A 21731-nucleotide genomic window follows, 5' to 3' on the forward strand; every position below is an offset into this window, starting at 1 on the left:
CCAAAATTATAAGAAACAATGAAAGCACTACTAAGAGGAAAGTTCATAGCACTAAGGGCCTTCATGAAGAATTTGGCGCTATCTTATACTAGCGATTTAAGAGCTCACCTGAAAGCTCCAGAACAAAAAGAATCAGACATATCTAAAAGGAGTAGATGCTAGAAAATGATCAAACTGAGGGCTGAAATCAATAAAATAGAAACAAACAGAACAATACAAAGAATCAATGAAACAAAGAGATGGTTCTTCAAGAAAATAAACAAAATAGATAAACCCTCATCCAAACTAACTAAAAGCCAGAGAGAGAATATTCGAATCAATGAAGTTGAACAAAAAGGGGGACAAAAACAACAGACTCCAAGAAATCCAGAGAAATATTAGGCCATACTTCAAAAACCTGTACTCCACAAAAGTGCAAAATCTAAAAGAAATGAACAAATTTCTTGATAGATAGCACTTACCTAAGTTAAATCAAGATAAGATAAACAATTTAAATAGACCAATATCCCCCTAAGGAAATAGAAGCAGTCGTTAAAATTTTTCTAAAGCAAAACAAAAAACAGAAAAACAAAACAGGGCCGGAGGGTTTTAATACACAACTCTACCAGACTTTCAAAGAAGTGCTAATACCAATACTCTTCAAATTATTCCACAAAATAGAAACAGAAGGAACATTGCTAAATTCTTTCTGTGAGGCCACAGTCACCCTGACCCCCAAACCACACAAAGACTCAACAAAGAAAGAGTTACGGTCCAATTTCACTCTGAACATCGATGCAAAAATACTCAATAAAATACTGAAAAACCAAATCCAAGAACACACCAAAAAGATCATTCACTATGATCAAGTTGGTTTCATCGCAGAAATGCAGGGATGGTTCAACATATGAAAAACTTTTAATGTAATGCATCATACAAACTGAAAGAAAAAAAAAACACATGATTATCTTGTTAGATGCTGAACAAGCCTTTGACAAAATCCAACAACCCTCAATGATAAAAGTCTTGGAGAGATGAGGGATACAAGAGACATACCTAAACATAATAAAAGCAATATACAGCAAGCTGATTGCCAACATCAAATTAAATGGAGAGAAATTCAAAGCAATTCCACTAAAATCAGGAAAATGACAAGGCTATCCACTTTCTCCATACCTATTCAATACAATACCTGAAGTTCCAGCTAGAGCAATAAAACAGCTAAAGGAAATCAAATGGATACAAATTTGAAAGGAAGAAGTCCAAGTATCATTATTTGTACATGATATAATAGTATACATAAGCGATCCCAAAAACTCTACCAGGGAACTCCTGCATCTGATAAACACCTTTAGTCAAGTGGCTGGATACAAGATTAACTTTAAAAAATCAGTAGCCCTCCTATATACAAAGGATAATCAGGCTGGGAAAGAAATCAGAAAAACAACACCCTTTACAATAGCCTCAAATAATATAATGTATCTTGGGGTAACTCTAACCAAGAAGGCAAAAGACTTGTATGACAAGAATTTCAAGTCTTTGAAGAAAGAAATTGGAGAAGATATCAGAAAACAGGAAGATCTCCCATGCTCATGGATTGGTAGGACTATCATAGTATAAATAGCCATTTTACCAAAAACAATCTACAGATTCAATGCAATCCCCATTAAAAAACACACAGTTCTTTATAGTATTGAAAAGACAATACTCAACTTCATATGGGAAAGCAAAAAAATCCAGGATAGCTAAAACAATCCTGTACAATAAAAGTACTTCTAGAGGTATCACCATCCCTGATTTCAAGCTCTACTACAGAGCTAAAGTAATAAAAACTGCATGGTATTGGCATGAAAACAGACAGGTGGATCAATGGAATTGAATTAAATCCACACACTTACGGACACTTGATTTTCAACAAAGAGGCCAAAATATACAATGGAAAAAGAGAAAACATCTTCAACAAATGGTGCTGGTCTAAGTGGATGTCAGCATGTAGAAGAATGTAAATTGATCCATATCTACCTCCCTGCACAGAATTCAGGTCCACATGGATCAAAGACCTCAACATAAAATCAGATAATAATAAACCTGATACAAGAATAAGTGGGGAATAGACACAGGAGACAACTTCCTCAACAGAACACCAATCGCACAGGCACTAAGACCAACAATTAATAAATGGGACCTCATGAAGTTGAAAAGTTTCTGTAAGGAAAAGAAGACTGACAAGAGGTAAAACAGTAGCATACAGAAAGGAAAAAGATCTTCACCATACCCATATCTGACAGAGGGATGATTTCCCAAATACATAAAGAACTCAGTAAACTAGATATCAACAAACCAAATAATCTAATTAAAAATGCAGTATAGATCTAAACAGAGATTTCTCAACAGAAGAATTTCAAATGGATGAGAAACACTTAAGGAGATGTTCAACATCGTTAGCCATCATGGAAATGCAAACCAAAATGACTCTGACATGCCATCTTACACCTGTCAGAATGGCTAAGATCAAAACCACAAGTGACAGCTCATGATGGATAGAATGTGAATCAAGGGCAGCACTCCTCCATTGCTGGTGGGAGTGCAAACTTGTACAGCCACTTTGGAGGTCAGTGGTGGTTTCTCAGAAAACTGGGAATCAACCTACCACAAGATCCACTTATATTGCTCTTGGGCATATACCCAAAGATACTCAATCATACCACAAGACACTTACTCAAATATGTTCATATCAGCTTTATTTGTAATAAACAGAACCTGGAAACAACCTAGATGTCCCTCAGCAGAGGGATGGATAAAGAAAATGTGGTATATTTAAACAATGGAGTATTACTCAACTTTTGTTTTGTTTTGTTTTGTTTTGGAGACAGCATTTCTCTGTGTAGCTTTGTGCCTTTCCTAGAACTCACTCTGTAGCCCAGGCTGGACTCAAACTCATAGAGATCCTCCTGCCTCTGCCTCCCAAGTGCTGGGATTAGAGGCGTGTGCCACCACTGCCCCGCATATTACTAAACTTTTAAAAACAAGGACACCAGGAAATTTTAAGGCAAATGGGTGTAACTAGAAAAAAATCATCCTGAGTGGACTAACCCATACCAGTAAAGACAAACATGGTATGTACTCACTAATAAGTAGATATTGCTGTAAAATAAAGAACTATGCTACAATCCACAGACCCAGAGAGACTAGATAACAAAGAGGGTTCATGGGAGGAACACCCAGATCTCCCTTGGAAGGGGAAATAGAAGAGATTTCATGAGTGGACAGAGGGCAGGTGAGGATGGGAACATGAATGATCAGGATGTGGGGGGTGGAGGGATGAAGGAGAGTAATGAAAAAGACTACTGGAAAGGGAGGAGTATTTTGAGATCAGGTAAAAACCTTGTGCAAGGGAATCTCCCAGGAATCTACAAGGAAGACCCCAGCTTATAGCAATAGCATATACATATGCCAAATTGGCTGTCTCCTGTGACCAGATTGGTGCGTAGCCCAATTGTCATCAGAGAAGCATTATCCAGTAACTGATGGAAACAGGACAGACCCACAACTAAACATTAGGCAGAGTTTCAGGAATCTTGTAGAAGAAGAGGAGAAGAGTGAAAGAGCTAGAGGGGTCAAGGGCACCACAAAAAAACTCAGAGAATCAACTAACCTAGGTTCATAAGGGCTCACAGATATTGAACCAACAACCATGGAGCCTACATGGGACTGACCTAGGCACTCAGCGTATATGTTACAGTTGTGTATTGTGGTCCTCCTCTGGGATTCCTTATGGCGGGAAGAGGGCTTGTCTCCAATTCTTTTACAGGCTTTTGAGCACCTACTCCTCATGCTGGGTCACCTCATCCAGCCTTAATACATGGAGAGGCACTTAGTCTTACTGCAACTTGGTATGTCATGTTTTGTTGATACTAATGGGAGACCTGCCCTTTCTTAAACAGAAATGTAGGAGTGGATGGGGTGGAGGGTAGAAGCAGAGGTGGGATGGGGCAGAGAGACTGGAAAGAGAGGAGGGAGGGGAAACTGTGGCCAAGATGCAAAATGAATGAATGGATAGATGGATAGATACATACATACATACATACATACATACATACATACATACATACATACATATATACATACATACGAAAGAGTTACCGGAAATGGTGACCTTTGTTCTGTGAACTCCTGTGAAAGCTGGTATAAGGGTAGGATTTCATCCTCCAGTGGCTGGCACTGTGCTTTCTGTTCTTTGGCTAATGGAAAGGAAACAGTGGAATAAATCATATTTGGGGATTGCATTAAACCAAAAGGAAAGAATATTCCTGAAAAAAGAAATCCATAGCAATCAATCAGTAAAAGAATCTCAAGTATACATTGTTTCTTTTTAGAATATGTGTTGGAAGAAAACCTGTATTAAAATTTATGTAGCCATTATAAAATGTTGTGATGACAAAAATTTTTACCTTATGATGCCAAACAATATTGTTTTAAGAAAAGAAAAATGTACTTTTCTTAGTGTTTTAGGTGTTTATACCTTTCCCCATTTTCTTCTATCTTTTTCTTTTTTATATTGGCTAAATGTCTAAACATGATTTCACACACACTGGGCTTTCTCATTCACTCTGTGAAACAAGTCTTCCCTTCTGGGTGTGAGTACTTGCCAGTCTCCAAAACATATGACTGTCTCTCTTCCTCTTCCTCATCTCCTCATGCCAGCAGATGCTAAGATTTACAGTTTGAGGGTCCTGATGATTTTCTCTTACACTAATAAAACTGTACCACAGTTTCCCTTCATGTCTGTCTTTAAATTGTTTTATTAATGAAACTAAGAACTCAAAGAAGAAAAGCAAGATTCTCTCTATTTTAATAGGTTTAAATAGCTCTGGGGGGGTCTATTTTCTCTCTGGGTGCCCCTGGAGACCTTTTCTGAGTCTGCTTTATTGAATGGCTTTGTAAGAGTTCAAAGAGAGTTTGATACAGGAGATGGATAAATGAAAACTCGTGGAGTTAGTTTAGTCTTGGTAAGTTATAGAAGATGCTTCCTTAAAACAGCATTCGGTGAGAATCCAGCATTAAAGATGGGAAATTAAACTTTCTCAGTGGGCAAAGCTCAACATGGTAACAGCATTGTGGAGGAGACGGCTGATAGAACTCCCCATAGTTGAGGTTAGCATCACAGAAAGTACTTAAAGGAAGAACAGTGAATGTTATAAGAAAGTTCTCAGTTAAGGTCTCAATTTTCCCATCTCAACTAACCTAATAAAGATAGTTTCCCACAGGCAAGCCTACCTGAACACTTAGCAAGGTCTAAACAAATCCCACAATATCTCCCAATCTGCTTATGGAAGTAAAGAAAGATAGCAATAACCCAGGCCTCTATTTTCCTCCAGTTTTACCAAGTGAAGATTAGATTCATGGGGATTCAAGTAGAGAGACAGGAGACTCATCCTTGGAGTTCCTACTCCCACTGCGTCACTTACTGTTTAAAGTCACAAATAGAAGCAAAATGAGTCCAGTGAAAAATAGCATCATTACAACCAAGATTATGCATACATCCCACAGCCAATTACTGTACAGTGGGTATGCATTGTCCAAAATAGAAGCTGGAAAAAAAAACAGAAAGAAATGTTAAGCATATTTTAAAATAATTAAAATAGAGACAGACAAATATGCGTAAATTTAGAAGCCAAATCACAGAATCCTAGTCAACAAGAAAGAGGAGGGGGTTTTGAGTAGCCTTCATTTGAGGGGCAAAGGGTAGGACACCAATCCAAAGTTTTATGACATAACTTTACAGTTTGAGGAAGTCAAAGAGTTTGTGCAGTTCAGCTTGAGCCATGCATGTAAGTTGTAAGATATTGTTATTTTTACTCATTTATCCACAGGTAGTTGAGAGCATCCTCTTGCTTAATTTTATTCTCTGGTTTAGGAGTTGCCAAAGCAAGATGTTGCAGGAAAAGCACAGAGGAAATACATTGGTCCATTGAGCAGTTGGATAAGCCAACATGGTCTGCCATTGCAGCACAGTAGACTAGCAGATTCTAATATGCAGCATACTAAGAATGTGATTGTAACATTTGAGAGCTCCAAGTCAATCCATGAAGGAATAAGTGGATAGGTATACTGAAATGTGATACATGAAATTAAGAATGCAAAGGATAGGTTATTATAATTGTAATTGCTACATTTGAGTTTGAGTTGGAAATTGTTAAAAAACCAAGGTGGAAAATATAGTAAGAAATAGAATCAAGTAGAAAGCTGAGATCAGTAGTCATCCAGAGATATAAAAGAAGAGTTAAACAAAGGAGAGAAAGAAGCAGTCGATGCAATGGTAAGAATCTTTCAGGCCTTAAGGAACGTTCTAACAGAGCAAACTGTGATGCCCAACAGATACTTATTATGAAAAACAAAAGTACTCTCACAGAGAGATGTATGTGCACATGTGAATGCACACACACATACACCCCAAGTAGTTTGTGCTGCCATACTGGACGTGTGTCCTTCACTGGAGGGCAGTCAGCACACTAGAAGCCACAGCCTCAAAGAAAATTGACTCTCCCTCTCCCAACAGTTATCAGCTGCCAATAACTCTATAACTAGGGGTGTGACTTCATGCACAACCTGCCTCTCCATGCTGGAGTTGTCTGGCCCGAGTCTGCACAGGTCTTGTGTGTGTCATCTCAATTGCTATGAGTTCATATGTGTAATTGGCCTGCTGCATAAGGAAAACACTGTTTCCTTGTAGTCATCCACCACCTTTTTTCTTGTCTTCTGCAATGATCCATGAGCCTTCAGAGGAAGGCGGGATATAAATAACTAGCTTAGGAATGACCATCCAAATGTCTTTTATGCTCTGCACCTTGATCTCTGTGTTGATTGTCATCTACTAAAAACATGAGCTTCTCTGATGAGAGCCAACTGATGCATAATCTGGGGTCCATGTCTTATGTGGTAGCTATATACACACTGCATCTTACCTAATATCTGAAGTCCAGTTCTTTTTCCATTGTGTTTGATCTCCTGTTTAATGTTGCCACTGAGTTGTTGTTTTAAATTTCAGTTGCTATAATTGAATCTATATAGACATTCTACTTTTGAAATATTATCATATTTTATTAAGGTTTTTCATTGTTAATATTTTAATGAATACTTTTCATTTTTAAATACAAAAATACTCTTCATTTTTATACAAAAAATATATTTCATATGCTTAATATATAGGAAGTCCAGACCATCATTGCTAATTTTGAAAATCTAACCCTCTTTGACAACTACCCCTCAATATGCCATGGGAGAGCCCATCAATTAATTGTCTTTGTCTTCAAATTTTGCAAGGAATTCATACAAGTTAATAGCTGCAATCTTGCTAAGGAAAAATAATTTCTAAATTCTATTCCTTCTTGCAAAAATTTACCTATTTTTTATTTTATGTGTATGAATGTTAGAGGCCAGAAGAGGTCTTCAGAACACATAAAATTGTAATAGTGAGTTGTGGGCTGCCACATAGATGCTGGAGCAGAATCCAGATCCTCTTCAAGAGCAACAAGTGCTGTTAACCAGTAAGCCATCTCTCCAGCCCTAAATTCTATTCTTCTTAGTATTCCATGAGATGTACTGTTTTTTTCTTTTTTTACTTTATAATTTAATTTAATTTTATATATCAGCCACGGATTCCCCTGTCCGCCCTCTTCCCACCCCTCCTCCTGCCCTCCCCCCAACCCACCCTCCATTCCCATCTCCTTCAGGGCAAGGACTCCTCTGGGGATTCAGCTCAGCCAGGTGGAGCTCAGGGAGTCCAATCAGTGAGAAAGAGAAGGGATTGTATGAGCAGCAAGAGTTGTTGAGACCATGATTGGAAAAAACACAGGGACAAATAGCCAAACTAGTGGAAACACATGAACTATGAACCAATAGCTGAGGAGCCCCCAACTGGTTCGGGCCCTCTGGATAAGTGAGACAGTTGATTAGCTTGAACTGTTTGGGAGGCCTCCCAGGCAGTGGGACCAGGACCTGTCCTTAGTGCATGAGATGATGAGATGTACTGTTTTACTTGGCAATTTTTTTTTACAGACTATTTCAGTGTTCACTACTTTGGGCTCCTTAGATGAATGTGAATATTTCTATTATACTCCTCCTTATGAGGGTTCTGAGAATTAGAATTAGTCCATTTAATCATGATATGGACTTTAAAACCAGGGTATAAGGATTCCAACAAAAACATAAAACGAATGGAAGAGGGGAGATAGGGAGAAAAGATTCATATGTATTTATATTTTCTATTATGTAAAATACTATTTTTGCTTTCTTGGTGGCCAAAATAACTTTAAAATTACATAGTTGTATAAGTGTTAGATGGATAGGAAGATGTGTTGTAATCAGAAAGACTGGTTTAGGACATTTAGTGTATTCCATCGTGATGGATAAATCTAATTAATCTTATCAATAAAAACCAGGAGTCAGATATTTGGGGTAAAAACCTGAAAGATCAGAGAAGCAAGGGAGCAGGCATCCTACCTCTTCTGTTCTGCTGAGCAAAAGGGCCGAGATCTAGTCTCAGCCCTGCCTTACCACTTCCTGTACCTCTCTCTACAGTCCTCTACACCTCTATAGTTAACTAGTGGCTAACTCCACCCTCTGACTCCAAGCAAGCTTTATTTGTCAGAATACAAACAAAATATCACACAAGACCATAGTGCTGGAAGTTATACCTTCATATCTTTATACACTTTTGTTATTTTTCTATTGACTCTTTAAGATATTTTCTTTGAGTTCATTTTTCTGAGGATTTGAGGCTTGTTTTTATGATTTGTAGTGAAATAGATGGAATGAGTTTTATTGACAGCCATTATTCTGAAATATATGTTAAATCAGAAGAGGGTATATCTGTATCTAACATCTGATATAATTCTGTCTTATGGATGAGTGCAAACACCTTACAAATAGTAATTTGATCTTTTGGTTTATTTCGATAGTTATTTCTTATAAAATACTTCCTCTTAATATCCACAATGAAATGAAAAGTTTTTCTAAATTCTCAGATACTATCCTATAAACAGTATATGTTGTAACATGACCAGACTTCCAAATACCCTATAAATACACACCCAAGAGGATCAAACATCAGCTTTCAGCATTCTCAGGAAATTAAAATGAAATCAAGTAAGAAAAATTATATTTTTTTCATTAATTAACATAGGGGACCTCTAATACAAAAGTTTTTTTTTAATGTTTATGAATTCCTGGCTTAGGATAAATGTTGGTGACATAAAAATTGTACTTTGTGAAAGAAGGCCTATACATGTGGGACCCCCACAATAGACTGACTGCTGGCAATGGTCGAGAGATAGCCCGAATTGACCTACTCTGGTGATGGGATGGCCAGACACCCTAATTGTCGGGATAGAAACCCCATCCATTGACTGAGGGAACTGGATGCAGAGATCCACAGCTAGGCCCTGGGTAGAGCTCCAGGAGTCTAATTAGCGAGAAAGAGGAGGGTTTATGTGAGCAAGAATTGTTGAAACCAAGGTTGGATAAAGCACAGGGACAAATAGCCAAACGAATGGAAACACATGAACTATGAACCAATGGCTGAGGAGCCCCCAACTGGATCAGGTCCTCTGAATGGGTGAGACAGTTGATTGGCTTGATCTGTTTGGGAGGCACCCAGGCAGTGGGACCAGGTCCTGTGCTCATTGCATGAGTTGGCTGTTTGAAACCTGGGGCTTATGCAGGGTCACTTGGCTCGGCCTGGGAGGAGGGTACTGGGCCTGCCTGGACTGAGTCTACCAGGTTGATCTCAGTCCTCGGGGGAGGCTTTGCCCTGGAGGAGGTGGGAATGGGGAGTGGGCTGGGGGGAAGGGGAGGGGGCAGGAGTGGGGAGAACAAGGGAATCCGTGGCTAATATGTAGAACTGACTTGTATTGTAAAATAAAATTTAAAAAAAAGAAATAAAATGAAGAAATAAATCTTTTCATTGCTATACAAGCAGCTGTAACTGTGAGTATGAAAATACAAACAGCCATGATAGAAGCCTAAAACTTTGGAAAATATATAGTTACAAGGAAGCACAGGAAGCCACTGGGATGTCACTGAAACTCTGCCTGCTACTTCTGCAACAAAGACTACTCAACTTTGTCTACATAGTTCCAAGATGAGAAGGCATTAGACAAAGGCAAGGTGAAATGACAGATCCCAGTCTAGTTGCACTCACCTCTGCTCCTGAAATTCAAATAGAAGGGGAGGAAGCCGATATAAAAAAATAATAGTAGACACTCCCAGGTAAGCTCATAGCAAAGCTTCATTTTATTCGAACCTGGAAAAGAGTAAGTAAAAAGATTTAGGAGGCTAGGACTTTGGGAATGCATTGGAATAGAAAGAGAAATGCAGAATATAGGTAGTTTCTTGAAGGTCTCAGTGCTGTATTCATTTGTTTATTTAACCTATGTCAGGGCTAAAGCCTCATAAGCAAGGTTTTTAGGGTTAGGGTTAGGCTTACGATTAGGAATTTTTAGTGAAGATAAAACTTAGAATTGGGTAAAGCTAAGATTAATGACCATTTAGGATGAAGACAGAGCAGGCTTAAAAATAAAATCAAATAATAAATATCTTCTCACTTTTCTTGTGAGTGTGCAGCATGTAATTAGCCTGAAAATATAATTTGGATGACGTGGGGGACCCTGTTCACTATAGGCTTGTCTCAATCCTTAAGTGCACAAAGGTTGTAGGATCCAGAGAGTAGGGTTTCTTTGAAACTCAAAACTAGCTAAAAGGGGGAAAAGCTGCCTTGGAAGCCAAGACTTCAGCAGTTGTAATGACTTCCACGCACCCAACAATATCCTGTAGCATCCTTGCTGCTTGACCATTCATTCCTTCTTAGCTTGATCTGTGTATATTCTAGGAAGCTTACTACAGCGTGAGAAAGATTGCTTCACGGCAGATGGTTGCTGCTTACCAAACCATATATTAGAAAAATGACTGATTGGCTGAACATTTAGAGAAGAAAGTAAATAGCAAGATAGTTGGGTTATTCTGAACCATACCATGCAATAAACCAATAACTATGAACACTAAGGGTGAAAAGATCTAAAAAATGTGTTTTGTTGATGTCTGTTTGTTTTGGTTTGTGTTGAATACTGGCTTTGTTCACTTTATGTATATATGAGTTTTCTTGTTGTATTTTTGGTTGGTTTTTTTTTCACTATATTTTATCATAAATATCAGCAATTACCAACAAGAACATTAAAGAAAAAAAGAGTTTTCTTATTCAAAATAAGCTCTTTTTCATTCTTTTATTTTATTGTCAATGTCTATAACAGTTCCAATATTTAAGAACTATCCAATATATAAATGTTGAATAAATGAATAAATAAGTCAAGTTGGCTAGTGAAGTAGTAGCCACTCCACCATTGAAAGTACAAGGAAGGTTTTGCTAGTCCACATCTTGATGAAGAGTATCATGGTTGGAGCAAAGTGTCTGGGATTTGAAACACTTTCATTTCAATTTATGATCTACATTTATAGATTTATTCAGCTTAAACAATTTACCTAAAACTTTGGTCCTTAATAACTTGTTCATCTAGAAATAATAAGTAGAACTTCATGAGGTTGTTTGGAAAAACTAGTAAGATATTGATTACAAGCTATTTATTCTATTCCCCATCATATTATGAATATACATTCAGGATGTTAGATGTTTTTATGCATTGTGTACATGACTGCCCACATTGTATCATGTGCGCTCATGCTTTATTTAATGAAGCTAGGCCTCATTTTCACAGTAACTCTCAAATGGACTTCATCCTTTGAGTTAGATGAAATTATCTCCAAAGTCCCCTAGTTAATATCATCCTTCACCCATAATAACCTAGAATATACAAAAAGTTCTTTTCTCTTATGAAGTCTAAAGTTTCTGAAGCTAAAATTTTATCGTCATTTGGGCTTTGGGCAAATAAAGGCTAGAATGAAGAACCCCTTCCTATTCTCCTCCACATTGTGAAGAATGTAACCTACCTGGAGACAGACCTAGAGCATGCTGGCTTATCTGAATGTTTTAACGGTCTAAAGTGTTTACTCATCATGTCCTGATGTCCAGCACTCCTGTTCAAAACATATCCTGTGCCTTCTATACCACCGGTCTTAGCTCCTTTAAATTAAGATCACCCCTAATGTATATAGTATTCAGGTTAGTCTCATAGAACAAAGGAAAACTTGGGAAAATATTAGAAAAGATGAATAATCCAGCTATTTGTTGCTGTATGTTTCTCTTTCTCTTTCTAACAATGTAAGAAAGCCTAGAAATTTTCAGCAATAACTCTAAAATCTAACAAGTACCTATGGAAGAGAAAAGGTCTATTATGATACAGATTCCACAAACACCAAAAGTGAACAGAAATTAGTAATGATACCTCTAAAGGAATCCTGAGACCTTGCAAGCAATTGTGATGATAGCTGCATGCTAGCCCTGAAGAACCACACAAGGAAGAAAGGTGGCAGCTTAGCTTGAGGATCTCTGAAGATTTTGAGACCCTCTTTGACAAAGAGTATTGGGATACACTAAAGTTCTGGGGTAAATAATTTTGTATATATCACATTTGAGTATTGTGTTTCAAGAAGAAATAGTTTTGGAACTCTTTACCTCTCATGAATTCACATGTTTTCCACTTGAGAAAACAAAAAACAAGTATTCCTCTGAGACAATATAAAACAAGTATAATGATCAAATATATTACAGGACATGAAGGTCTCTTTGACATCAATGACATATACTCTGGTTTGAAGAGGACATCTGAAAGAGAATAGAAGGACTTGGTGTTATGAATTGGATATACATTTCCAATGAAAAGATTCACAACTGAGGCTTAGTCCTCAGTTGGCAGATCCAATCACTGGGAAGTGTCTGGATCATGAGGGCTCTGACTTTGTCAGTGGATTAATCCATTGATGGATTCATAATTTGATGGGATTTTTTGAAAATGGCAAAAATGTTAGTCAATGGGATTGAGTGGATAAAGTAGGTAAAAAAGTACATGCTTTTGAAGGATATATCTTGCCCATGTCCCACTTCCAATTGTTCTTTCTTGGTCATCTTGAGAGTTGGTTATTATTTGAAACTGAGATAATCTAAGTACCTGAAGAGAAGGATGATTAAATACTCAGGGAGTCTAGGGAACCTTGCCACAGTGCCTGGAAGAGGGCCACTGAGGCAGCTGTGAAGAAGAGGGGGGTCAGATATGGAAACACTGAGAAGTTTTGGCAGAAGGGAATTCTGACTGTGAGCATCATGATGGTCAGCGCTCCATTCATGGTGGCCAAGAGTAGGACCTGAGGATTGCAATAAGATAGTTTCTCAGTATCTGGACCTATCTTTCCTCCATATGTGGTTTATTGCTGGAAAGGAGGAAGAGAGAGAAATCCCGGAGACATAGTGTAGTGGATTGCTTGTTTCCTGCAGCCCCTTTTCTGCAAAGTGGGTTACTTGAGCAGGGCCTGAGAATACCAGGACCAGCATGCAGAGTGCTAGGTTCACTCTATTCTCCCTGTCTAGTTCAGGTTCCAGTGCTCTGTTTATGTCTACCAATTCCCAAATATTTGAGTAATACTATTTGGCTTGGATGCACCATTTGTGGTTGAGCACTCCAAAAACACCTATTCTTTACATTTCGACCAATTGTGAGTTTCTGTGTTAACCAATATCCAATGCACAAAAACTTCCCTGAAATGATCTTAAAGCTGCACTAATCTCTGGGTAGAGAGATTCCAATTTAAAAGGCAATTTGACACTATATTCATTCAGCAAAATAATAGTGGTTTCAATCCTGGGGCCTATATGATTTACAAATACCAGGTATGTGTTTCTTCCTCTGGAGCAAGCTTTAAATCCAATTAGAAAGTGGTTGATTTTCCCCATAACATTCATGCTACTATTATACCCATGGGATATCATGCCCTGCTGGTCTTTATTGAAGTTCACAGGATTCACATGTGGTTAAGACAGTCAATCACCTTTTTCTCCCAAATATCCTTATATTCTGGAGACAGTTGTGTCTCTCAATCTGACTTTCAGGCTATTGAAACAATGTGACCCGAAAGAAATGATAATGTCCCCAGGAATCTCATACTGGGAGAAGGAAAAGGCTGTAGTACAAGGGGAAACTTGTCTCCCCTGAATAGACATTTCACACAGATCTAGCAACTTGTCAGACTCCCTTGTAGGATGAAACTGAAACCCAAACAATGATGGGTCAATTGTGGTGGTGCCACACCTTGACCAGGACTTCTTAGCTTTTACCTGGGCCTTAGTTTAGCCAGTTGAGTCTGCTCTTACTTCAGGTTCATATTGGCACGGAAGAAATTGCCAACTGGAAATTTTGTGCACAGTAGCTCATTTTAATTCCAAAAACTGTACATGGGACAATTTGCAAGATATTCATTTTGCAGGGTACAAATTACATACCAGGATCCCTCACACAAAGAAACTCACCAAAACTGAATGAACATATCCTTAGTTATCTCCTTAAACCTTTGTCTCACTTAGGGTTCCTGAAGATGGACTTGGGAAATCACTGGATCTCTTTTCCCCTCTTCCCAAAGTAGCCCCATAGAATAAATCTATCTTTTCTGTTTTCCCTATTAACTTAGCTATTTTAAGTGGTTCCTTGGCACAGACTTTGGAAACAATTTTAGTATCAGGTCCTCACCTTCCACCCTATGGGTCCCAAGAACTGAACTAATGTCCAAAGGTTTTCTAACGGCTTATCCACCTTGCCTTCCCTTGCTAACAAGGTAAAATATCTTCTTTCATCTATTTCTGTCCTATTATGGGACTAATAACTTCCAAATCTTGTTTTTCCTCTGAGTCTAGTTTCATTAACTAACAGCCCTCATCTACATATACAATACAAAGTACAGAATTAAGTGAGGCTGTTAAGCATACATTTCCTTCATCAACAACACTCTTGCATGGATAGTTGAGTTTGATAATCCTGTCTCTTTACTTACATGTTGTATTAGAAACTTTTATCACTGTAACAAAATGTTTCTTAAAAGGTTTAAAGAAGGAATGCCTTATTTAGGCTCATAATTTCAGATGGTTTATTCCAAGGTTGCCTTGCTCCTTGGTTTCTGGACCACTGATAAGGCAAGCACCATGGAGGGTAACACAGGAAGGGTAGAACTACTAGTTCAGAGTCCATGTACATTGCTCTGAGACACAGAGAGCAGAAAAATGGATTTTTTCACCAATACTGTCTTGTCATGCAAGAGGAGTCACTATTACATCAAATCCCCTGCAATTAGACTCATGAGAACTACAGGCATATTCTATGGCAAGAATCGCCAGACTGTCATAACGCTGTCAGGCTTGATTGTGGTTGAAGCTTTGTTTTTACTTCTCCCTCCAGAATCTGGGATAGGACTAGAGGCTATTTCCTGGTTCTCTCTGTGTAATCATCTTGTTCCTATGCTTTTCATCCCCCCATCATCTCTTTCATGCTTCCTGGTGCTTTATTTTTGTATTTATAATATGTCCTTTCCCCTGTTGTCTTCACTCCTATTATCTACAAAGGCACATACAGAAAGATTCTAATCTTCCTTTTACCTCAGATGATATATATGCTATTTTCCAGAGGAGACCAAACAATAATTTTAAAGGAGAAACAATATTCAAGGGCCCAAACTAGAAATAGAAATTTCTAGAAATTTATGTGGAAGTCACAGCTTTTGAATCCTTAACATGCAACACAAAATGAGAGATCATTGTCCAATTGTTTCAATAGCTTCTTTAAGATTTATTTTCTATATATGTGTGAGAGTGGATGCATGTGCACATTTCTGCAGGAGCATGTGGTGTCCAGAAGAGGGCACTGGATCCCCTTGAGCTAGAGTTACAGATGGTTGTGAGCCATCCAGTATGGGTGCTAGGAACCAAACAGGCCCTCATAGAGAACAAGTGCTCTTAACCTCTGAGACTTCTTTCCAGGCCCAATATCTTTCTTTAAAACATTGTTCATAGCATCCAGTATTTTTCTGATTTCCAGCAACTCAAATAGTACAGCTCTACAGCACTTTGTAACTTGTAATATAACTTCACATTTATTATTTCACTTAATTCTCTCCTCAACTTGAATCCTTGATCAAAACAATTCATCTTTGATAGAACCAAGGCATAAGAACATACCTGGTAGGACAATGCTTCTCTTTTTCTCTTGATTTGTAGTTACATTGTAAATGGAACAAGTAACAGGACCATGTGTTCTGTTCTTCAGAAGAATGCTGCTCTTCAAGTACAATAATCCATTCTGAGAGTCAAATTTTGATGAATGTGGAATTATATTCCCCTTGCTGTCTCTCCATGTCATCTCAGCAGGTGGGATCAAACTTCCTGAAGTACACTCCACCAGTACCCCTTCTGCATCTGGAACCTGAATGTTAATCTGTATATCCAAGCTCATAGCTAGGAAGAGGAGAAAGATGATGTTATGATTGGTAGTGTGGATTCAAAATATGAAAAGTTTGTGGAAATGCTCATTCTCAAATGGATGCTACCTGTGTCCTATATGTGCGTAGACACAATTAGGGCAAAAGCAATACTTCTATGTAAACACAAGCTGAAAAGAGACAAAACACAATCAGAGAAAAGCTGATAAATCAGATTTCATGAAATTTAGTAATTTCTGTACATCAGAATATGGATAAAAAGAGAAAGTCACAGACTAGAAGATAGCTATACTCTATCTGAGAAACAAACTGTGTTCAAAATAGATAGTAGGTGCTTATTTTATAAAAATTCAAGCTAATTTTCTAAAATGGAAAAACAGTAGAGACATATTTAATTTAAAGAGATGTCCTAATGACCAAAAAGTATATGAAAGGATGTCCAACATCATCAGCCATCAGGGAAATGCAAAGCAAAACCTCATTGAAACATAATTGATCCCCATTACAATGTTGAAGAAGCAGGACAAGGACTGACTGACATTGCCACAGATCATAAGACACAGGACTCTATTTATATGGAAAAGTGTCAGTATCAACTAAAGTTATACATATACCTTTGTTCACAACCCAGAAATTTTTAGTAGATGTTTACATGTTTTAAGAATTATTAATGACAGTATTAATCCTAATAATAATAATAATCCTAATAACCCTAAAACTCAAAGCAACAAAAATAATACAAACACAAATCCAAATGCTAATACTGAAAACATATTCAAAAGAACAAACAAACTCCTGTCATATCATAAATGATTAATGATGAATAATTTTAGCTATTTTAGAGATTGTTATAAATGAAATAATACAGTAATGTTTGTGATTAATGGCAATGGAAGTGAGAACAATGGTCACTTTGGCAAGAAGAGCATGGTATTGCCTAGGAAAGGTTAAGACAACATTTTGGGATGCTGCAAATGTTCAGTATCTGGAGCTGAAGAATGGATTCGTGAATGTCCCTATAAGCAAAACTTCACTGAGTTGTACACTTAATATGCTTTACTGCATGTACATATATCTCAATACAAAAAGTTAAACAATAAATCCAAGACAAAACCAAATTCAACTAGGTATTCCCATCTCTATACTAGCTACTTTGGCATTTACATCACCATATTTTGAGCATAGACACTGAATCGAGTTCTTTAGAAAGTTAGACTACTATGCAAATAGCAAATAAACACAGTTTTTAAAACAGATTTTAAAAATTAATATATTAATACAATTAGAGTTCTTGCTGTCAAAACTCTACGTGATGCGGTAAGGAAGAATTATATGAAAATTGAAACAACTTCCCTGCTGAAGACAAACTCACAAAGTTGATAAACTATAAAACTATTTCCCAAAATTAATTAAAAACCCTACAAAATAAGCATCCACTGGAGGATCAAAACAGGGAAACAACTAGGTGCAGAGAGATGCTCAATGTATCTGCTTCTGTAACACTTACTGGGGAAAGGAATTAAAGAATCTAAGGTGATGATTGGTGATCAGAATTCTCAACCCAATAAAACTATTTCCCAAAATTAATTAAAAACCCTACAAAATAAGCATCCACTGGAGGATCAAAACAGGGAAACAACTAGGTGCAGAGAGATGCTCAATGTATCTGCTTCTGTAACACTTACCGGGGAAAGGAATTAAAGAATCTAAGGTGATGATTGGTGATCAGAATTCTCAACCCAAGAAGGTAAAGATGATGTTGGGTCTATCCATCCCACATCCAGATGAATACAAGAAGAGAGGAAAGAAACAGTGAGCATTTTGGAGGCCTGTAGGAGCTAGGGAAGCTCTTCATGAACTGAGTTTATCACCTGCCCATGTAAAACCCTCACTACAGAAGGGAATGCTATGGATTGTGCTCCTGTAAGAGCCACACCAAAGTAGAAGGATCTATTCTATGTACACACAGAGGTGTCAGTACTCTCTAAAAAGCTTAATCATTCAAGAAAGTGTAACTAAATTACAAGGGATGATGCAGAATTGCATGTGACTTGATAGATCAATACTAAAATTTTCATACATATATTTATACATATGTGAAGTTTTATATGTAAAAACTTAAATTGGTAACATTGAATTTGTATATAATATCTTGAAATAATAATAAATCTTCCATTTTTATTTTAATGATGTATGTTTCTTTAACATATCTTTCATTATTCTTTAATAGTGCAGCATAATAGTTCAGTAGATCTATATAGTAGAACACAAGTAAAGTGGTTTTAAGTGATCACAAGATGAAATTCTCCAAAACTGTAAAAAGAATAGCAAAACATTCATATAAAATTACTTTACTTTTTTTTTTTGGTTTTTCAAGACAGGGTTTCTCTGTGTAGTTTTGGTGCCTGTCGTGGATCTTGCTCTGTAGACCAGGCTGGCCTCGAACTCATAGAGATCCACCTGGCTCTACCTCCTGAGTGCCGGGATTAAAGGCATGTGCCACCACCACCCAGCTATAAAATTACTTAAAACTCATATTTTAAAAGCAATTTGCAAAACTTGTACATAGTTCATTTGAAATTATCAAAAAGAATACATGGATATATAAGTATTTTTCATGTATACATGTCTACATGCATTTCTATACATACATACATATATGTGCATGTTTGTTTTATACTTGGTGTATAAATATGTGTGTATTCCTATGCATATAATCTCAGGCATTGATATATAAGAAGAAAATTATATTAGCTTCACTTGGGAGATTAATTCATGAATTCATAACTATGTGAAGGATGACATTTCACAATGGATCCATAGATTCTTTTATTTATGTCCTCAAGTGAAGCTACCACCCCCTCATCTAGCAAATATCCCTCTTCAGAAAATGGAGACCATCCCAGAAACTGTGACTAGGCACAATGTAGAAACAAAAGATTGTGGGAAGCCCAACCCACAAGCTACATCTACATTATAGTTTCTACTTCTACAGCTCAGAGAAGATAGCACAAAAGGGGATGGAAATTTTGTAAGAGCCAGAATGCCAGGTCTGCACTGAGACAGTCAGTCTCTCCAAGAAATGGCTGATAAACAATACTAGAACAATAGAATATCAACAGGCATATTAATGTTGAAGGAGGAAATTAGGGTTCTACCCTAGACAAAGAACTACAAGCAACTAATGATTGCTAGGAGAAGAAGCACCTTTATTGGTTCTCCAATGCCGAGTGATCAGCCCTGAGACTGTATACACACAAACAGCACAAAAATACTCAACAAGTTATATTGATACATTTGTATATATTTGTGCATGACAGGAATAATTAAATAAAAAATGCTGTCAACTTGAGATTGGTGGAATGACATAAGAGGAATTGCAGGCAGGATACCTGGGAGTGTCTGGATGGAAGAAGGTGATGTAATTCTATTTCAATTAAAAATATATTTGCAGATAATAATTTTCTCATTTTTGAAATTATAGTTGCATAATTTCCTTCCTTTCCTCCCTTCCCTGAACCCTTCTCATGTACCCCCTTGCTCTCTCAGTTAAATTCATGACCTCTTTTTCTTGAATTATTGTTACAAATACACTCTTTTATGTTGTTTGGTTTGGTTTGGTTGTTTTGTTTTTGATACAGGGTCTCATTACATTGTTCTGATGGCCTGGAACTCTTGATGTACACCAAGGAGGCCTTTAACTCACAGAGATTCACCTGTCCCTGACTCCCAAGCTTTAGGATTAAAGGCTGCCTCTTCACTTTATTGACAATTTCTTTGCTAACAAACTATTTAACTTCGTGAAGTACCATTTGCCTATTCTTGGCCTTATTTCCTATGCTATTGGATGGTGAATGCAGAGACTCATGGGTGCTCAAGATACTTGGAATAAATGATAGTTAAAGGTCAGGGAACATTGGGAAAGAGGAAGCAGAAAAAATGTAAGAGCCAGGTGAAAGGGAAAACTGCTATAAAATGCTATCTTAAAGAACAACACAGCCATTGAAAACATGATCTCACAGCAGCTTTAGTAGCCTGCATGGACCTTCATAAGACTGAGACTGTCAGTGAATACCCCAACTGTCATCACAGAGTTTTTCTCCAAAGACTGATGGAAGCAGATGCAGTGATCCACAACCAAACACCAGGTAGAACTCCAGAAGTCCAGTCAAAAAGAGAGAAGAGGGATTCTATAAGCAAGTGCATCAGGATCATGTTGGGGAAACTTGCAGAGATGACCAAAGCCAACTAGTGGGAACTCATGACAGTTGGATCAATGGCTGTAGAACCTGCATGGGACTGGACTAGGGCCTCTGAATGGCGAGATAGTTGTGTAGCTTGAGCTGCTTGGGGACCCTCTGACAGTAGGATCAGAATCCATCCCTGCTGCATGAGCAGACTTTTTGGAGCCCACTACCTATGATGGGACACCTTGTGAAGCCTTGCGGCAAGGGGAAGGGCTTGGACTTGTCTCTAGTGGATATGCCTCCCCATGGGAGGCCCTTGCCTTCTTGTTGGGGGGAGTATGGGATAGGTTGGGAGGGAGAGGCTGGGGTGGTGAGAGGAGAGAAGAGGGAGATCTTTGATTGGTGTGTAAAATGAATGAAAAAAATCTCTTAATTAAAAAAAAGACTGAGACTGTCATCATCATTCAGAAAATTATTCATTTCCAAGAGTAACGGTCCTACTCCTCCATGCTGAACTATTGGCTACTGGTGGATTTTAACGCAGAAACAGTCATTGTCTTCTGTTGTGTGAACCCACCACGACCCAAGAGATAGTCCCAAATTTGTGGGCACACAAACAATCCTGATTAAAATCAGTGGCTTACAAAACAAAGCAAAAAGCACAATTCTGAGGAGGGGACATGTCAGGAAAAGAGGAGTTGACAAGGGTGAAACAGAAATAAGAGAGGGTTGCAGGAGAGTACACAGAATGCCTTGTAAGCATGTATGAAATTGTCAAAGAACAAATTTAGTCACTAAAATAGGAAGGATGTCTCTACCTTGGGTGAGTACGGTGATCTGTAAGAGAAGAAAGGCCATGAAGAATCTAGCTAAACACGAAGCTGCAGGCTCCATCACACCTGGAAAATGAAATTTTAATCACGGTATCAATTTTGGGGCAGTAAGAATCATGGCAACACAGAGAAAAGCAACAAAAGTCTATTCCAAAATTCTATCTTGTGAGAAAATTCCCCTTGCAAGGAAGTCTTAATGACTGCTGCCAACCCCTGAGGCAATCTCTTCTAGCATCCTATCTTGTTTTGCACTTGGCTCCTTGCCTTCGGGAGATTAACTTCACTAAAGGGAGCATTATTCACCCAT

The 21731-nt window shown here is 37.8% G+C and overlaps 1 protein-coding gene across 1 annotated transcript in view; it reads right to left on the reverse strand.

Annotated features, from left to right (window-relative positions):
* Positions 1 to 21503, reverse strand: part of LOC131904868 (selection and upkeep of intraepithelial T-cells protein 10-like) — a 37665-nt gene extending 16162 nt beyond the window's left edge. Inside the window, exons 1-6 of the mRNA XM_059255866.1 lie at positions 21410 to 21503; positions 16145 to 16420; positions 12605 to 12754; positions 12261 to 12282; positions 10181 to 10314; positions 5448 to 5570 (exon numbers count right to left, since the gene is read on the reverse strand). Of these exons, the coding sequence (XP_059111849.1) occupies positions 5448 to 5570; positions 10181 to 10314; positions 12261 to 12282; positions 12605 to 12754; positions 16145 to 16420; positions 21410 to 21485 (781 nt within the window). The 5' untranslated portion in view covers positions 21486 to 21503. The remainder of the gene's footprint in view (positions 1 to 5447; positions 5571 to 10180; positions 10315 to 12260; positions 12283 to 12604; positions 12755 to 16144; positions 16421 to 21409) is intronic.
* Positions 21504 to 21731: the final 228 nt, after the last annotated feature.

Source organism: Peromyscus eremicus, chromosome 2 (assembly GCF_949786415.1).
Source record: "Peromyscus eremicus chromosome 2, PerEre_H2_v1, whole genome shotgun sequence".
Taxonomy (NCBI): Eukaryota; Metazoa; Chordata; class Mammalia; order Rodentia; family Cricetidae; genus Peromyscus; species Peromyscus eremicus.